The sequence below is a fragment of the Tamandua tetradactyla genome, chromosome X (genome assembly GCF_023851605.1).
Source record: "Tamandua tetradactyla isolate mTamTet1 chromosome X, mTamTet1.pri, whole genome shotgun sequence".
In the NCBI taxonomy this organism is placed as follows: domain Eukaryota; kingdom Metazoa; phylum Chordata; class Mammalia; order Pilosa; family Myrmecophagidae; genus Tamandua; species Tamandua tetradactyla.
The window spans coordinates 126,071,499-126,092,151 of NC_135353.1; the positions used below are offsets into that span (position 1 = coordinate 126,071,499).

Consider the following 20,653-nt stretch of genomic DNA (forward strand, 5'->3'; position numbering starts at 1 on the left):
ATGTCTCCTGAACACAGATTTCACAAGAAACTTTAAAAAGTGTCCTATTTTACAATGAACAAGTGTTTTTTCCTTGGAGAGTGTATAAATTAAGATTCTACCAGAAAGACAGAACAAGTAGGGTATATGCATACGTATATTCATACATATATGTATTTATATATATATATACATGTGCATATATGCATATGTTTATGTATGTATGTATGTGCATATATAAACAGATGATTTATTGCAAGGAATTGGGTTACATGATTGTGAGGGGCTGGCAAGTTTGAAATCTGTAGGTTAGGCCAGCAGTCTGGAATTTTCTTCTTCCACAGGGAAATCTCAATTTTGCTCTTAAGGCCTTTCAACTAGTCGGATGAGGCCCACCCAGATTATCAAGGATAATCTCCTTTACTTAAACTCAACTGAGTATAGATGTTAATCACATCTACAAAATACCAGCACAGCAACAGCTACATTGGTGTATGATTGAAGGACTATATGCCAACACACAAAACTGCCCATCACAACCACTTTTAGGCAGTTGGCCTTTTGTTGGAAGTTAGTGAGTTAGTCCTGCAGCCAATGTATGCAAAGGGGAACAGTGATTTAGAAACTCCAAAGCAGCAGATAATCTGCAAATGGGTATATTTTGTTTTTAAATATATCGTTATTTTATTGGAAATATTTTATTTTCCAATTCTGTTCACCACTGGACTATAAATAATGGGCTCACACTTGACCAAACAGAAGTAGATGGAAGCCCCACACTGTGAGTAGGACCTTGGGGAGGAGTTGCCTCTGCTACAAAGGAATGAGATTGGAAAACATGGTCTTGAAAGTATTTTCCACTATAGTTCTGGGGGTGACTCAGAGTCTTCTCAGGAAATATATCAGTTATCTCCTGCTATGTAACAAACCACTTCAAAACTTAGTGGCTTAAAACAGCAACAGTCATTTATTTTGCTCATGAATCTGCAGTTTGGTCAGAGTTTAGTGGGGAAAGCTCTTCTCTGCTCCATGTGGCATCAGCTGGGGAAGTTCAATAGGGCACTAGAGAATCCACTTCCAAGATAACGCAATCAAATGGTTGGCAAGTTGGTACTGGTTGTCAGCTAGGGCCCCCTCAGTTGGGGTTAGCTCAGGCCTAGGATATTGGTTCCCTTCCATATAGTCCTCTTCATGTAGCCTTGCTTTCTTTAGAGCATTGTGGCTTGAGTTCAAAAGAAAACATCCCAAGAGAGAACCAAGAAGAAGATACATTGCCTCTTATAACCTATCCTCAGAAGTAATGTGGCATCACTTCTATAGTGTTCTATTCGCTAGAAGTCAATCATCAAAGACATATTCTAGGGAAGTGGACTTACATGCCACTTTTTGATGGGAGATGAGTCAAAGTGTGTGCAAACACATTTTAAAACCACCGTACAGGGTGTGTTCATTGGTAATTTTTCCCTTGGGAGCAATGAAAATTAAAATAGAGAGTGTGGACGATTATACAACTAAGTGAAGATAATGTGAAACATGGGCTGTTGACTTTGGACATTATTCATGATGCCAATGGTTGCAGGTGACTGAAGGACACATTGACTGAAAGAAGAATGGAGAACTGTGGTGTATACATATGATCGAATCTTGTGCTGCTACAGAAAAGAGCAAAGTTATGAGGCATGCAATGATGTGAATGAACTTGGGGGGCATGATGTGATTCAAACTTAGCCAGAAACAAAAGAGTAAATATTGTATGGTCACATTTAGAAAATACTTTTAAGAAAATTGGGGCCTAGATTGTAAACTCTTATAGCAGTCACATTTGGTCCAGAGTTATAATTGTTATTTCTAGATTTTGAGTGGCTGTGCTATATATGTATAATCTGCTATCTCCTAGGAACTTTGGGTACCTATGAGACACTTAAGAGTCAGAGTAGGAGTTCTTCAGCTCTGAAAATCAGCATTGCCACATACACCAACTGTTAAGGAAATTAAAAAAGAAATCAAGCTTCAATTAGGGATAAAAACGAAGCCAATCAGATCAGGGCTAAAATAAATCAAAATACAAGGGTAAGGAGGAAATTGTCTTATTTTAGAATTAACCTACTCTTTGAGACCAAAGGAAGAGAGGCTTATTTTGTCCAAAACCTAAATTTTCTGTAGCACATAATCTAACTCAACCTATCTGAATAGATAGTTTAAACAACGCAAACACATGGAGCCCAGAATGAAGATGAGGGTTTGTAAATCTGTACTGCTTAATATAATGCCTGAATACATCACAGAGTATGTTGAGCGGATACTTTTAAAAGTATTAGCAAAGTCCCTTGAGGGACAGGAGAAAAAATATGGAACTATTTAACTTTACCACCAGGGAAACCCCTGATACTGTGTCAAACATTAGGGACCCCGAAGTCAACAGGCCAAGCCCTTGATCTTGAGGCTTGCTCTTGTGAAGCTTATTTATGTGATAGAGAAGCTAAGCCTACCTATATTTATGCCTTGAAGCTTATTTATGTGGTAGAGAAGCTAAGCCTACCTATATTTATGCCTAAGAGTTACTTCCAGAGGACCTCTTTTGTTGCTCAGATGTGGCCTCACTCTCTCTAAGTCCAACTCTGTAAGTAAAATCATTACTCTCCCCTCTGTGTGGGGCATGACATCCTGGGGCGAAAATCTCCCTGGCAATGTGGGATGTAACTCTCAGGGATGAGCCTGGCCCTGGTACCATGGGCTCAACAATGCCTTTCTGACCAAAAAGGGGAAGAGAAATTAACAAAATAAGGTATCAGCAGCTGAGAGATTTCAAATTGAGTCAAGAGGCTATTCTGGAAGTTACTCTTAGGCAAGCTTCAGCTAGATATTGCTGTTTACCATGGTTTGCCAAATCTCAACCAAAGCCATTCCTACCAACCCTAAAGAGCACTTAGAGTTCTATGTGAGATTCTACGAAGGTTCCATGCATTATTATTACTTTCCAGAAACCTACAACATCTAGATGGGTTCCTAGGCCAGATAAGTCCTGAAATCCAGAAGGGCCAGCTTCTCCAAGAACATCAACTCGTTCCATCCTCCTATCCCATATTATCAACAGCCCCTTCCAACATCAGAAAGTTAGAATGAACATACCCCAAATACCCCCAAAGATTGAGAGAAAGAGCAAAGGAGAAGGTGGAGTTATAATGGAGAAGACAGGATTTAACAAATGAGTATGAATGTTGAATCATTATATCAACATTTCTTTTAGTTTCCAGTATCTTGGAACAACTAAAAATAAAAACTTAAAGTTGTGGAACTGTAACCTATGTCAAACTCTGAAATCTGTTCTATAACTAATTGTTGCGGTGTGCTTTGAAATTTATTGCTTTTTTGCATATGTGTTATTTTTCACAATTAAAAAAAAAACAAAAATGATATCTCTGTTGTCCACCCTCAGTGTTGGGCACTACTTCTGACTCCTCTTTCTTAATCATCCTCCCCTCTCCCCCCTGCCCCTGAGACTTGTAGATCCTACCACCAACAGATCTCTCAAATATTTTCATTCTTTCATCTCACATCTGGGCTATTGCATCTTCATAACTGACCTTCCTCCCTCCATTCTTTTCTCCTGTGACATTTAAGATTAGATTCAATTGTACGTGACAAAAAAATCCAAATAACAAAGGCATAAATAAGATCAAAATATATTTATCTTTCACATAAAATAAATTGATACATAAACTTTCCAGGGAAGATACAGTGGCTGTGTGATGGTCAGGGATCCAGACTACTTTCATTTTGCTGCTCCACAACACTTAGCATGTCATGGTCCAAGATGGCTACCCAAGCACTAGCCATCACTTACTCCATTCCAGCCAAGAAAGAAGAAGAGGTGAAGAGGAGTATACCCTCTGTTTTTAAGGACCCTTCCCAGAAATGTATCTAGTCACATTACCACACCTAGCTGCAAGGGAAGTTGGGAATGCAATCTTTATTCTGGGCAGCCATATGCCTGGCTAAAATCCAGGGGTCAGTATCTGACAGTCTTGGCCACACTCCTCTGAATCTATTCTCTACCTTTCACTCAGAATCATTTTCTGAAAATGTGTATCTGAGCATGTTACTTCCCTCCTTCCAGCCATCAATGGTTCCCCATTCTTTGTGGATAAAATCAAAATTCCTTAGAATGACTTCAATGTTCATCCTATTTTGGCCACCTCTATGTCTACTCTCACTAGTAACGCTCTGGATTCAAGGAGTACTGACCTACTTGTAGTTTCCAGCATATTCTCTCACATCTTGAAGTTTATGTATGTATTATTCTCTTTGCACAAAATACTCTTCCACCCTCTTTGCAGATTCACACTACCCATGCTTCATGTGAGCTTAGACTTCACTGTCTTTCAAGAAGCCTTTTAGGGGTTTGTGAAGATGTATTCATTTCTTTTAAGATCAGAAGGAAAAAAAATTTTAGGTCCAAGAAAATTATTTATTATATATTAATATACTTATCTTTATACAAGACAGTTGTAAAATATAATTATCAACTTTTTCTAATGAAGGAAGGGGTCCATGAAGGCAAAGTACTTAGGATACCCCCAAAAGTTATAATGTAGCCCTACTCCTGGAGGCCTCAATGAATCCTTACCCTCACTCCACACCGTAACTGATGGGCAATCCATCTCTCTTACTGCACAGTTGCTCCTGGAGGGCAGGGCCTGTTTTGTTCCTCTTTGCATATCTAGCATCTAGAATACAGCCCAGTCCTCAGTAGATTCTCTGGAAACTTTGGTGGGGTAAGTGAATGAATGGGTGCTCTCATCTTGGCAACTACAGTGCTATGTATTTGATAATCTCACTCCCAGTAAAGACAAAGTGTGCAGGTTCCACCTGCTCCACTACCTTTCACCTGGTGTTCTGTCTTAGGACAAATGCTAAACCACATGACCTTCAGCAACTCAATTTCTCTAAGTCTCAGAATTGCCATCTGTAATGTGTGAGTAATAATAGTACCTACCACGTTAGATCCTTATAAGAAGTAAAATGAAAGAATGCATTGGACCTGTGAGGGACTTAGGACAATTTCTGTTGGATGAGTAGCCAATAAATATTACTTACTATCATTGTTGTGGTGGTGGTCAATTAGTGTCCTACCACCTCTGAAGATATTTTCATTTAAGAGTTGGGTATTGAATAAGGGAGAATTGCTTACCCCTCTCCCACCAATGATCATCTCAAATGGCTCAGGCTGAGCAGAGGCAAGGCTATCAGATGCCAGGAGATCTTCCCATAGCCTCTAAAATCATCTTCTACAGTCTCCATCTGCATAGCTTATGGGGCAGAGGTAGGACAAGATCTATTACAGGCATGGATATTAGGGTCTAACTGATTGGGTTCAAATCCTGGATCCAACCCTTCCAACCCTTACCTACACTCTGCAAACTTTCAATTCCTCATCTGCAAAACAAGCTCATTATAGCATCTATCTCATGGAGTGCTTGGATTAAATGAGCCCATGAAATAGCCAGTGTACTACTTGGCACCTGGTGGGTTAGTCCCCTTATTTCCCATCTCTAAATAGTCTCAAAGGACTGAGTACACATGGATTGGACACTCATGGACTTAGAAGTACAAAAATAGTATGTTCTTTCATTTCTCCCACTGAACTGAGCTTTTGTGCTCTCACTCCCCTCATGCAACCCTAACCACATTTCATCACACACAATCACTTCAGAATCTCAATCAGCCCCATCACTACCTCCCTGGGGAGTCCAGGGGCTCATCAGGTGGCCACACCATGGTAGTTTGACAAATGTCTGCACTGACCTCTGCCCATGTGTTCTAGTCTTCACCTGACAATAGAAGCACATTCTGCACACAGCCATGGTCCAGCTGTGACCCTGTCACAGTGTGGCTGATAGTCTCAGTTTCCCTGTTTTAGCACTAAAGGTCCCAAGTCCTGACACTTCTCAGTCCCCTCAGGAATGGTTGGTCATCCTACCCTATTACCCTCTCCATGACATTGTTATAGCTCAAAAGTGAGACCTTGCCCAATGTACACAGAGCCAATTAACAGACACCAGAATTTTGAGAAGAGAAAAAAATTATTTAGCAAAGGCTAGCCTCATGGAGACAGGTGGACAGTCTTCAAATCTCTCTCCCTGAACTAGAGAAACTTTCAGTGTTCTTCAGCGTTCAAACAAAGGCAGGCAAGCTTAGGATAATGAACAAGGTGGTTTGAGATGATGTGGTTAGAGTTACTCTGATCGCTAACATGTACAGATTGATTACATGCTTAGTTTACTTGAATTTTAAAGTTTAGGCTACTACATATGTCAGGCGGGCCAATTCTGATTAGAAGGGTATAGATAACTTAGGAACTGGGATGGTCATAACTGGGTTGACTCATATTAATTAAAGGGGCTACATGCAAGGGCACCTGTGCTGGTCTGAATCTGTGATGGACCCCAGGATAGCCATGCCCTTTAATCCTCATTCAGTATTGCTGGGTGGGAGCATTTTGATTGTTTCCATGAAGATGTGACCTGCCCAATTGTGGGTGGTAACTTTTGATTAGATGATTTCCACTGAGGTGTATCTCCACCCTCTGAAGGTGGAGTTGCTTACTGGAATCCTTTAAAAGAGAAAACATTTTGGAGAGTCCCTTTTGGTAGAGCCACATGAAAGCCAGCAGAGGCTGCTATGTTCGCCATGAGCCCTTCCAGCTGAGAGAGAAACGTTGAACATCGCTGGCCTTCTTGAACCAAGGTGTCTTTCCCCGGATGCCTTAAATTGGACATGTCTATAGACTTGTTTTAATTGGAACATTTTCTCGGCCTTAGAACTGTAAACTAGTAACTCACTAAATTCCTCCTGTTAAAAGCCGTTCTGTTTCTGGTATATTGCATTCCGGCAGCTAGCAAACTAGAGCAGCACCCAACTTCAGTGTGCTAAACAAGATAAGGATATATAAGCAAAGTCAGTCATGAGTTATCTTATAATGTCCAGTTACAGGGTAAAGATTATACAGTTTCAAAACACAGCACCAGCCTTAAAGAAACAAGTTATTTGGGTTACAGCTCAGTGAGTTACAATAGTACAACAGTTACAGATATTTGCTTCTGGCTACATTACAATATATCAAAAAGTTAGAACACGTTTAGATAATGATTCAGGAACTATATTTGTTAGCTCCTTGTTACAATTTCTCCAACCTGCAGGCTCCAACCTCAAGACCACCAGAGGTTCTTTCAGCCCCGTGAGCCCTTGCTAGGGGTTCCAGGGGTCCAAGGTGTTTTCCTTGTGCTCTGCTGGAGTACCCAGGGCCCTGGGCCCTTACCCTATGCCCCAACAACTCACTCAACCAGAGTCTCCCCTAGGCAGGCATTTTGCAAACCCACAGCCTACAGACACACTTATATTCTGGATCTTTCAGTCTTTGGTCTGTGATCTCGAAGTCAGGCTGTTGGAACTAGAAAATCCTCTTCTCTCTCTCAAAGCCTGACTCTCTCAAATCGAAGTTCTTTGACTATCACCACTATGGTCTCCACTGGAAAGTTTAAAAAATGTTAATCTAATAATAGCAATTCTCATTTACTATGTACCTATTACTGCAAAACACTGTTTTAGGTATTTTACACCTATTAATTTATTTGATCTTTATAATCTCTTAGGGCTATTACTGTCATCCTCACTTTACAGATTGAGGTCTAGAGAGACTAAGTAACTTATCCAAGCTCACACAGCTGGCAGGTATGAAAGCCAAGTTGAATTCTAGCACACTGGCCTCAGGGCCCTGCTCTTTCTTTCTTTTATTTATTTTTTCTTACCCCTGCCTTTCATTGACCACCAGTATTTCAAAATACCTATTTTTTTACCCCTTAGCCTCCTCTATTATTTGTTTAATTATTTAATTATTTTTTCCTTAATTTTTTTTTATTTGTCTGTCTATACTTTGGTTAAAATGAGCATCAGACACAAGGCTTTTACAATCACACAGTCACATTCTAAAAGCTATACAATCTAAAAGTTATACAATCATCTTCAAGAGTCAAGGCTACTGGAGCACAGTTCAACAGCTTCAGGTACTTCCCTCTAGCCGCTACAACACACCACAACCTAAAAAAAGATATCTATATAATGCATAAAAAATGATCTCCAGGACAACTTCTCAACTCTGTTTGAGATCTTTCAGCCACTGAAACTTTATTTTGTCTCATTTCTTTCGGTCAAAAAGGCTTTCTCAATCCCATGATGTTGGATCCCAGCTCATCCCTGAAAGTCCTGTTCCATGTTGCCAGGGGGATTTACACCCCTGAGAATCATGCCCTGCTTAAGAGGGAGGGCAGTGAGTTCATCTGCTGAGTTGCCTTAGAGAGAGAGACCACAATCTGAGCAACAAAAGAAGTTCTCTGGGGGGTGACTCAGGCACAATTGCAAGTTGGTTTAGTGTATTAAGATTCTCTAGAGAAACAGAACCAATAGAAGATTATCAGTAAAATATGAGATTTATAAAGGTGTCTCACACAACTGTGGGAATGGAAGAGTCTAAAATCCATAGGGCAGGCTATGAAGCTGGCAAATTGGATGAAGGGTCTGGACGAACTCCATAGGAGAAGCTCACTGGCTGAAGAAGCAGTGAAAAAGTCTCTCTTCTTCCTTAAAAGTCTTCAACTGATTGGATTATTTTGTTGAAGGGGGATACACCTTAGTTGATCACAGATGTAATCAGCTACAGATGCAATCAAATGACTGATGATTTAATATATCAGACTTCTGGTTTATCAACCAGCCATGAAATATCCTTGCAGCAATAGCCAAGACAGTGCCTACCTGACCAGACAACTGGGCGTGATCACTTGGCCAAGTTGACGCCAGAACTTAACCATCACACTTAACTTATCTTTTGTAGGAATAAGTTTCATAGGGTCAATCCCAGGATTGAGGGCTCAGCCTATTGAATTGGTTGTCCTCACTGCTTGAGAGACTATCAGGAAATGCCCAGATGGTGAAGTTAAATATTTCCTCCTTTCACCCCAGTTCCCCAAGGGAACTTTGCAAATACTTTCTTATTCTTTGCCCAAACTACTTTGGGATATATTGAAGCATCACACTAACCTAAGAAAACTAACAAGATCTCACACCCTATTCAAGATTCCACGTAATTATGGTATTCAGATAAACTGACCATACAAGTCAAATTATATAATGCACTACCCAAAATATAAGTTTTGTTCCAAATAAAAATCTTGCCCTTTGGTCTCACACAGAAGTTGAAGTTTTAAAATATGGACCATATCATCCTTACCCTGTGTTCTGATTTACCTTGATCCTATCCAGATCAGCTTTATTCATATCTCTAGTCAAAGTCTGATGACTTTTTCAACTTTTTTAACAGTTCCTGTATGAGGTACTGCTACCTTTCATAGCTTCAGAACTGTAATGCTGAGTCTCAGGCATGACATAAATACCCAAAGTTTCTGGGAATGACCAGGCTATACATAAATAGCTCTGTATCACAGAATTTAGAAATTAACAGTTAGAATTGACACTGAATATATGTGACTGCTGTAAGAGCTTACAATCTAGGACCCTTTACTGTAGCCCCCAACCTAATAAGGCTTGCTCTTGACAGCAGTTCTCTGAGTCTGTATATTCTAGTTAGTCCATATGAGTGAGGCATGATAATATTTGTCTTTTTGTTTCTAACATTTCATTCAACATATTGTCTTTGAGTTTCATTCACCTAGATGCATGCCAGGGCCCTGTTCTTAAGTGAGTTTCCTTTCCCTTGTTAACAGGTTCATTGTCTTTTTTTTTTTTTTCAATACAAAGAGAAACTGTAGGAGAGGGCTAGAAAGTCATGAAAAATATGCCTAGGTTCATGTCAAAGCTGCCCATATAAAGATGTTCATATGTGGCATGTAATCATGGTAATGTTGAAGTGACATGGTCGAAAGAATCAAAAGGGATGATTGAAGGCAAGCAATCTGATGAATTCCACCTGAGATCAGCTCTGTTTCCAAGGACAGCATGGGAATATGGAGATGTGGGGGGTCCAAGCTCCTGCTGCCTGATGGTGATAGGGGTGAGGAGGGCCCATGGGAAGGAGAGGAGGCATGCCCCCTCCTTCCCCTGGTAGAGTCTTCATTCCACCTGCCCTACGTGTCTTCCCCTCCCAGGCCTCCACAGACCCCTGCCCTGCCTTCTAGTGGTGCTCAGCCAGCTCTTCTCTTGCCCTCCTTCTGGGAACCTCTTCCCCAGAACTCACCCTACCCCCCAACCATGGGCTCTCCCCCATTCTCAGGATCTCCCCATCCTCCCCTTTGATCCACCCTCTTCCACCCTCACTCAGCACCTCCACCCCTTCCTGGGGTTTCTCCCACATCTCTGCAGGGTCTGCCCAGCCCCTTTCTGCGCTGCCCATCACAGCGGCTCTTGGACCGCGTGGTCCGGCGCTATGCTGAGGTGGCCGACGCAGGTAGCATCTTCATGGACCACTTCACCGACCGCGACAAGCTGCGCCTGCTTTACACACTGGCAGTCAATGCCCACCCCATCCTTCTACAGGTAAGCAGCAACCCCTCCCCACCCCTCTGCCCCAAGCCCAGGAAAGTGCCTCCTGGGAGAGAACTAACTCTGCTGTGGGGTAGGGACTGCAGGAGCACAAATTCGGGGAGCCCCTGTCCTCAGGCTCTGAGGGGCAGGCCCTGTGGGTTGAACTTTCTCTCCCCTTTACTGCAGGTCTTAGGACCACCAGCTCATAGTAATGTCTTGGTAGCATTCAATAAGTATTGGTTGGTTTCCACAGTGTGAAAACGCTGTGGTTGCTGTAGAGGAAAGAGGTGTAGAAGCTCAAGGCAGGGTGGGTTGTGGGAGTGGGGCTGGATGAAGGGGACAAGAGCCACCTTATTTGCCTGAGGGACTTTTTGAAGGAGGGCAACTGCGACCTGTGTCTCAAAGATCAGTTAAGATTTGAGAAAGCTCAAGAGGTAGGGAAATGAGCCAAAGAACTCCTACCTAATCACTCCCCCCAACATGTGCCCTGCAGCTATTCTTGGAAAAGAAAAAAAATTGAAGTTACCTAACTATCCTTCCAGGAATGGCCAAACATGAGGATGTATGAGAATCTGGGGATACTGCCTTCAAGGAACTTGTAGTCCTATAGTAGAGATAGATACTTAAAAATAAATATCCATAAAACATAATCTCAGGTTCTTTCAAATCAGTGATTTGTTTCCTTGTGAATTATTCCAGTGGCTTATTTATAGAACATGTGGAACCTAAACACACAAATTAGTCACACACCCGGGTTCAGGACATAGGGGTCACATAACGTGCACAAAGAAAACAGGAAGTGGGAAGGGGAAACAGGAAGAAGAAGAGAGCTAGAGGGAGGTGGAGGAGGAAGGAAGAAGAGGAAAGGTAGAAGGAAGAGCTGGGGGAAGAAAAGGAGAAGGAAGCCACAGCAAAGACAGTTAATAAATATAGGCAAATGGATGCAGTTGAATATACAATAACAGCTGTTTTGTATTGATCGCCTGCTACATGCCAGATAAGAAAACTGGAGCCAAGGGATGTTAAGTGACTTGACCAAAGTCACTTAGCAATTTCCGGAGATAAAAATTCAAGCTCAGAGCTGTCTGACTTCAAAGTCTATACTCTTTCTTCCTAGTAAAATTGCCTAGTAAAATTGGCATTTTAAGTCTAGAGGAGAAGAAAGAATTGGTTGTCCTGCCCTCTCAGAAAGCTTTTCTTCCATCAGTCTAACCTTGGTGGCAGTGGCAGACACTGGTTACTTTTCCTGAGAGGCCTGGGTTGGGAACCACAGGGCTCCCTTTACATGGCCACCGACTTGGGGATCCCTCCATGGTTGCACATTTAGGCATTTCTAATAGACCGCAGGAACCCCTTCCAAGGCACACAGTGTGAAAGGTCCCTGTTGGGCCAGGTAGTCATGAATGTAGGGGAGGGAGTGGAATGGGGTATTGAAATGAGCAGAAGGCCACAGAAAATCATCAGAGAGGATGATGACTTAGCTTTTTAAAGAAAGAGAAAAGTGCTGTGTATTTACAGTTTCTTTCATTTCCCCCATAGTTGAAAGAAATGCCATTCTAGATATAACTGCTTCAATAAATAAAAAAAAAAAAGGCCTGCCAGGCTTCCCTCCCCACTTCTTCATCTCACAAATCCATATGTTTGGAGCTATTACAAGGAGACAGAGGACATAGGCTGTCTAGGAGGTTCCAGTCAGTTGGGGAGCACCTGTGAGTATCTAATTACTATAGCTAGGCAGATTTGCACAGGGTCAGGGATTGAGGAGAAGAGACTTCAGGCTAGTTCGCTGTCCCCAAAACTTGAAAGACCCAAAAGCTACCTTCATGATTTTTGCCCCATCCCAGAACCACATGTGTTATTTTGAAAACATTTTTCTTTAAATCAGTCTCTAGTTGGACCTCTTTTGTTTTTCCATAGACTTTTCCTAAGTAGTTATCTGTGAAATCTCAAAATACTAGCCATTAAGGCTATACTGCTCTTAAAACAAAACATATTCCCCTGAATCTTGTACACCATCTGAAATCACAGTGAGCATATTAACAAGAGTTGGAGAAACTCTTGAGAAACAGTCTAGGGAGTAGAAATTAGAGCCTCTTTTTCCAAATCTTTTCATCAACAGTCAAACGAACCAAGGAGGGGGCGGGCTGGGTGAGGAGCAACAGAGGTACTGCCATGTTCCAAGAGGCCTCAAAAGAGGTAACAGACACTTTGCTGATGTGTTTTGAGTCAGGTGATGCCTGAACAATGCTGATCTTCCTGGGTGCTTGTGGTAAGAGGCAAAGAAAGAACTCTACATAAGTTTTTCCTCCCTCATCTAATGCCTCCTGCTTCTGGCTTGCCAGATCTTCCCTGGGGCCGAGGGATGGCCGCTGCCCAAGTACCTGGGCTCCTGTGGCAGATTCCTCATCAGCACCAGCACCCGACCACTGCAGGAATTCTACGATGCACCCCCAGACCAGGCCGCTGACCTAGCCTACCAGCTCCTTGGCGTCCTGGAGTCTTTGAGGAACAACGATTTGAACTATTTCTTCTACTTCACCCATGTCGATGCAAGCATGTTTGGCATTCTTAACAATGGGCATCTGTTCATCAGAGATGCCAGCACGCTAGGTGTCATTGACAAGCAAGAAGGTACCTAGCCTGGGCCTGGATGAGCAGCTGGTAGAAGAGACTGGCGCTAGGGAGGGGGTGGCCAAGGGCTGTGCCATTGAATCTTCCCATTCCCTGTGTGTCACAGTGAGAGCCACCCAAATTCGGAGGATGTTAGATGCCATGTAAAATGTCCTTCTCCCACATTTGAGTCTCAGCTCCAACTCCAGCTCCAAAAGGGAACTGGGCCTGACCCTGTCCATAGGGGCATTTAGCATCATGGCACAGGGCCCTGGCCCTGGCCCTCCTCACACACACGACCCCCCTCTCCTCTGCGCAGCCCTTTTCATCAAATACTTTTAGCCTTTATCTAAAGTTTAAATACCTGGCTGATTCATTTTGCAATCCATTTTGGAACATTTGCTTTTTATAAAGTTTTCAAAGTAAAACATATGGAACTGAATGAGGTATATGACGGAGTCATATTTTTTGCTGTGTGCAAAGGTTTGTCCAGGGCTCCAGAACCCTTAGAGCATCCCAATCTCTAAAGGTGACCAAATTTTCTGAACCCTGATTTGAACGAAAGATTTTCTTTTCTGATTTCTGATTTTATTTGTGTGAGAAAACCTACAAAGCTAGACAAATTAAACCACACTTAATTCATTTCCTGATTTGTCTTTATTAAGAAGAATAGAATAGGAAGAAAAAAGGCTGATTTGGGACAGGTAAAGCAATGACCGTCAGTTCCACTACAACCTACTGAATGTATATTCTGGATTACCCCTACTTTCTCCTGACTTTCTCTTCAAAAGTGGCAAAGAAAACTAATCCTAATAATTTTCTGAGTTCTCCAATTCAGTAATTATGGGAGAAAAACAATATGGATATAATTCTTACAATTATAGGACCAATTTCTGGTTGGGAGAAGTGGGTTTTTTATGCCCAAGACTCAACCTCTTGTAGAAGAGAGAACTCCCACGTGGACCTCAGAAGGGGCCATTGTTTCTCTGAGCCCTAAATTCCCCTGGTGACAGGGAAATGCTAGGAGACTAAACTGCATCATCCATCAATTCTGATTAGTAGTGCCCTCCCCCAAGGAGATCAGGTGGCAGGATGGTAAATATTTTCCATCTCTCTTCCAGGCAGCCAAGCAGCTTCCAAGAAAGAAGAGAATCAAGATATCTTTAGCTGCCTGGTTTCTGGCTGCCAAGCCAAGCTGCCCTCCTGCAGCACTGTGGCTGAGAAGCAGAGCCTGGTGCTGGTGTGTCAGCAGTTGCTGCCTCAACTCCTCCAGGGGAAGTTCCCCTTCCCAGTACAGGAGGAGATAGACACCGCACTTACTCAGTGTGGCGAGGACACCCACCCTGACCTTGACGTCCTTGGGGCCGCCAGAAGGCTGAAGGATATTTTGAGGCCCCTGAGAACCTGTGACCCCAGATTTGAATACCGTTACCCAGATTGCAAGTATAATGACAAGTTCTGAGCAGCTGAAGCTTAGTTGGCCTCGAGAGACCCCATTCTTGTCCCTCCATTTCCCCAGTTAAGTTGCTGGAAGGTTGAAAGAAGCAGCTTAGTTTTAAATGTAAGGAGAAACACACATTCATTTCCCAGGGATTAAGGAAGACCCCAACTGCCAGAGGGAAGTGTCTCACTTACCACAGGAACACCCATGCTGGCTGGGACATCGTGGAAGAGCTCAGGAGCATGCATCCGAAAGACCTCTTTGAGCCTCAGTTTCTTCATCTGTAAGAAATGAAAACCTACATTCTCCGCCAGGCTCTCATGAGAGTGAAAGAAAACTAAGAAGTGAGAGGTGTGTGACATTGCCTCCACCCTCACACCCTGAGCCACCCAAGCCATGGCATGAAGGGAAGACAGTGTGAGGATGAGGTTCCCAGCCAGGGTCATTTTAGACTCGGACAAGAGAGACCACCTTCTTGCTCCCATGCTTTAAAGGGTCCTACCCCAGCTTTCTTGTCACATGCAACATCCCTCCACAGGGTAAGGAAACTGCCAGCCAAGGACACATGCGCACCAAGACCAGCTTCTAGACTATGCTCTGGGTACCTGGGACTTCAGACACATAATCACAAGGCAGCTCACAATATGGTACCAGGGATATGAAGAGGGATAACGGGGGTAGGCCAGGAACCAGTATGCTAGTCCAGGTCCTCCAGAAAGCAGGTGTCAAGACAGGATTAAACGTGCCAGGATTTTATTAGGGGAGATGCCCGTGTAGAAGAAAATGAGCAAGCCAGAGCAGGTTGGAAGAACCTTCAGATCATGCTGTAAGTCTGTCCTCAAGTGAAGAAAAAAGGGAGAGAAGGGTGGGTGGGAGCATCATAGATGGCTGGCCATGTAGTCTAAGGAAAGTTTGGCAAAGTTGATGGAAGTCCTCGAGCCAAAATCAGCCATCACCAGAGTTCCTTGTCTCCCAAGGATGGCCCTGCCTCAGTCTAGAACAGCCCATGGGAAGCCCAGCCTCAGCCCAACCCCAAAGATGGATTTCAAAAGGCAGTGGCTGGGGCACTTTGTCCCACTCCCTGGAACAGGAGGGCTAGGAGTGGGAGAACACTGCCACTGGAGCCACATCTAGGACCTGGGGCTGACTCTCTCCACAGGGTTGTACTCCAGAACAGGATTCTGAGAAGTCTGAGAATTCTGGCCTTCCAGGTTGTTATAAAAGTATATTTTTTGAGGTCAGCAAATAGAACATTTTTTATTTAACAATTTGTTGGTTTGCTTTGTAATCTAGACAGATAGTATGTGGGCCTCTAATATACTTTTATCCTGGTCCCCTCAAATATTAGAAGAGAGCTCTTCTGGACCTTTTCCCAGCCTCCCTGCTAGCTCTCTACTCCCAGGGACCTCTCATTCCATATTCTCTTTTCTGCCTCTGAATCACCACCTTTAAGGTCAGAATGCCTGGTTCAATAGCCCTTACTTTGCAGGTGGAGAAACTGAGGCCCAGAGAGGAAGACGAACTTGTTAAGATAGTTCTAAAACTCCTGCTATCTGTCTGTGCTCCTCTTGCCTTCCCTGTCAGCCTCTGATTCTCACCTTGTACTACCCAATTCTTGCCCCTTCAATCCACCCACCACATTTAAAGATGGACAAAGAAAAGCCTTATTTGGGGACACACTATTATGGGGTGTACTGTGGTGTCTCTTGTGTTTGTCTTTTGACTGCTCCAGGCACTACCCTCAGGGCAATCATGACAGAGCTAATGACCAAAGAAACTTCTGGAAGAGTAGGCTTGGACTGCCTGAAAATCTTTCTTTGAAAAGGTTCCCTTCTGACTTTGGTGAGTGAGGATTACCGAACCTTCTCACCTGCATAGTCATGTTTCCTCTACCCTGCTGACTTGACTACAGAGTCTTCTCCCACCTGCCACCTGAGCAGAACCCAGAAAAGAGGCAACAGCTTTCAGATCCCCTAGAAATTCCATAGAAGAATAAGAACAGCCACACTGCCATTTGTTTCAACAAAGACCCTCTGATGCATCAGTCAATCCCAAGCCCCTTCCTCTGAGTCCAGGTGTTTGTCCACTGCAAAGTGCTTCTATTCCATGAGTGACTTTGAGAGTGGGCCCCAGGAAGTCCTGAAAATGGCCTCTGCCCAGAGCAGGCATGTGGTCTTGAGGTAACCCTCTCCTAACTTCTCAACTACATATCTGCACACCTGCACAGGGGCAGGGAGAGAAGTTGCTCCTTTCTCTACCCCAGTCCAGTCACATGAGACTCTGAAGAAATGTTCCTTCAAAACCATCCTGAAATACAGCCCCAGGCCCTTCCTGAAGCCAAGGGCTCTCATGCCCTCCTTGATTCATTCCCAGGAAAGAGCAGTTCAGGAAGTTTCAGAGTCTCTTTTCCAACACACTGTGGCTGCAGAGCACATCTGCTTCTCTTGCCAACATACCCGAGGACCACAGACCCATTCCTCCATGACTGAGGGCCTGCCTTCAGAGGATATCCCAATCCCCAGCCATCTGCTAAGCCTGCTTCCCACTCCCTCTCTATGGTGGACCTGGAGATGAGTGACTCAGACCTCTGGTCAAGGAAAAACTCTCCCCAGTTGTGAGAACATGGTCAGCCAGGGACCTTCAGCCACCCCATCAGGAATGGCCTCAGCTGCCAAGAGTTGCTTCCATTGAGGCCATGCCCTTCCTGAGACATAAAGACTAACCATTGGGGCCCACTGAGGGATGATTCTGACAGGCAATTCTCCTTCCAGAGCTCACCACCGAGCTGGTTAAAACTATTAGGCCTAGGTCACAGTCTAGCTTCCATCTGCCCCAGTCCTGCTTCCTCTGCATTCTTTTTACAGATGTTGATTCCTAATAAACATCTCACACCTTGTAGTGGCTTGAATGATGGTCCCCCACCCCCATCCCCACCCAAAAAATGTTTGTGCCCTAATCCCAGAACCTGGGTATATTACCTTGTATGACAAAAGATTTAACTGAGTTAAAGATCTTGACAGGAGGAGCTGATCCTGGATTATCCATGTGGGCCCTAAATACAGTCCCATGTATTCTTGCAGGAGAGAGGCAAAGGGAATTTTGAGATAGAAACAACTCTAAAGATAGAGGCAGAGATTGAAGTGATGCAGTCACAAGCCAAAAACGCCAGCAGCTATAGGAAACTGGAAGAAGCAAGGAATATATCCTTCTCTAGAGTCTCCGAAGGGACCAAGGCCCTGCTGACACCTTGATTTCAGCCTGGTGATACTGATTTTGGACTTCTGGCCTTCAAATTGAGAGAATAAATTTCTATAATTTTCTGCCACCAACTTTGTGTTAATTTGTTCTAACTGCCACAAAACACTAACACATACCCCAAGCTCCACTTTAGCTTCTGCTGTCTGCAGTATTCCTCATCCCTAATCTCTTGTGATTGATTTAAAATCAAGACCCAGCATGAGGGAATGTTGTATGTATCCATGCCTGGAACTGAGGTTTGGATGGTTTCATTCCTCTGCTCATAAAGTTCCATGCATCTTTTAAAACCTGTCTGAGTCCTGCCTTGACCCAAAGTTTTTTCTAAAAGCCCAGCTCCAAGCAATCCCTTTCTGGAAGTCTCTGGACCCATGAACCAACAAGTCTGTGCCCCATTGGAAGCTAATCTATCATAAAGAGAAACATGTCACACCTTCCCCATCCAGCTGGGAGCTCCCTGAGGATGGCAGTGGTGTGGGGCTCTTTGTGGTTCTTCAGTCATTAGCTGGGTGTTTTCATTCACATGCTGGGTGGGATAGAGCCCCTCCCAGAGAGCAGTTCCTTCTCCTCAACCACCAGGAGATAAATGAGTCAATGCTCAAGTGGCTTCAGCCAGAACAAAATGATCATGTTGTATTCTCACCCAAGAATCTGATTGGAGGCATGAGACTATTTTTCTGGGTTATACCAGCCACTACCTTAGCATTGGCAGGACCAACTCCATGATGTGTGGGGCCCACTGCAAGATGAGAATGTGGGCTCCCCTATTCAAACATGATTAAGAATTTCAAGATGATGACAGCAGAGGATTGAAGTAATCACAAGCACTGTACCAGTTTGAAAGTGTTGTGTACCCCAGAAAATCCATGTCCTTTAATCTTGATCCAATATCATAGGTGGAAACCCTTTTGATTAGATTATCTCCATGAAGATGTGGCATGCCCAATTGTGGGTGTGGCTTTTTGGTTAGATGGAGATGTGGCTCCACCCATTCTAGGTGGGTCTTGATTAGTTTGCTGGGGTCTTTTAAAGAGGAAACATTTTGGAGAAAGCTCAAGAGCCAATGCAGATGCTAAGAGAGCAGTTGCTTTAGAGCTGACAGACCCAACGTGAGACCCAGACATTTGGAGATGCAAAGCCCAGCAGACATTGTCATGTGCCTTCCCATGAAATGCTAAGGAAGCCAGAATCCAGAGTTGTGTCCCAGAGCAGCTAAGTAAAGAAACACAGACACAAGTGTGGAGCCCCAACATAAACAGAGGTTGAAAGCAATGGAGGCCAGGAACAAGGGACCAGCAGATGCCAATCACATGCTTTCCCAGCTGACAGCGGTGTTCTGGATGGTATTAACCTTTCTTGAGTAAAGGTAATCTTTTGTTGGTGCCTTAGTTTGGACATTTTCTTGGCACTAGAACTGTAAACTTGTAACTTATTAAATTCCCTTGTTAAAAACCATTCCATTTCTGTTATATTGTTTCCAGCAGCATTAACAAACTAATACAGACCCTGTGCAACTGCTAAGGCTGTGCACCTATGAAGCCAGCCCTGATTGCCTGGGGCAATTCATTCTCCTTAACCTAGGTGTAGAGAGTTCTTGGAGTTTACGGGGATCTTATTTGACCTCCACACCTCAGAGGAATAGGCATGAGACCAGGGGCAATATTCAAAATTTTTAGCAACCGTGGGGCAAAAGCACTGAGCTATCAGAACAGACTCTGCTGGCTGCAGCTAACAGGAGGGCACAACCACAGCGCTGTGGGCCAGTCCTACTTTTCAAATGAAGAAACTGGTTAAGAGATTTGCTCAAAGTACCAATTTATAGGTCTCCTGCTTTCCCAGTCCTACCTTTCATGTCTGACTTCTACCAATAAGTGATTCACATGCCTGAACATTTCTTCTACAATTTACAAAAAAATGATACCTTCTTAGATGTTTGCCCTTGTTTTGGAAAGATCTAGAGCTCTGGGATCAGAGAGACCTGGTTTCAAATCATGACTCTGATAATTACTGTGCAACCTTGGGCAAGTCACTTAACCATTCTTGGCCTCACTTTCCTCATCTATAAAATGAAGAGAAAAGATTCACTCCTGCAGGGCTATTTGTCCTCTATAAATTATATAATGCATCTCAAGAGCCTAGCACATATTTGAAGGCAAATTTAGGGAATGAACAAAGATTCTCCCAGCAGAAAGAGTGCCTCAGACAGCTAAGGCAAATGTTGCTACCTTTTGTAAAAGGTCATGGTGCCTGCCCCAAGGCTCTCCTCCAGCCAAGAGGAGCCACTAGGATACTTCAGACCACTATGCAGTCTGACTCTGACCACTTTTCTTTCCACCATCCACACCCTGGGTTATCAGGAATGGTGGCTGGACAGCCACTATACAGGCATTCCTTATTTTATTGTACTTCACTTTACTGTGATTTTTTATGAATTGAAGGTTTGTGGCAACTCTGCATTGAGCTAGTCAATCAGTACCATTTTTCCAACAGCACATGCTCACTTCTTGCCTCTATGTCACATTCTGGTAATTCTTGCAAGTTTTCATTATTATTATATCTGTTATGGTGATCTGTGATCAGTGATCTTTGATGTTGATGTTATAATTGCTTTGGGGTGACTGTGCCCATATAAGGTGGTGAACTTAATCAATAAATGTTTTGTGTGTTCCGACTTCTCCACCTACCATCTATTCCACCATCTCTATCTCTCTCTCTCTCTCTCTCTCTCTCTCTCTCTCTCCCCTCAGGCCTCCCTATTCCTAGAGACACAACAATATTGAAATTAGGTCAGTTAATAACTCTACAGTATCCTCTAAGTGTTCAAGTGAAATG

The 20,653-nt window shown here is 43.5% G+C and overlaps 1 protein-coding gene across 1 annotated transcript in view; it reads left to right on the plus strand.

Moving 5' to 3' along the window:
* DIPK2B (divergent protein kinase domain 2B) overlaps positions 1-18,254 on the plus strand; it is a 68,434-nt gene extending 50,180 nt beyond the window's left edge. Inside the window, exons 3-5 of the mRNA XM_077147042.1 lie at positions 10,354-10,527; positions 12,858-13,146; positions 14,247-18,254. Coding sequence (XP_077003157.1) covers positions 10,354-10,527; positions 12,858-13,146; positions 14,247-14,587 — 804 coding nt within the window. The 3' untranslated portion in view covers positions 14,588-18,254. The remainder of the gene's footprint in view (positions 1-10,353; positions 10,528-12,857; positions 13,147-14,246) is intronic.
* The last annotated feature ends 2,399 nt before the right edge of the window (positions 18,255-20,653 follow it).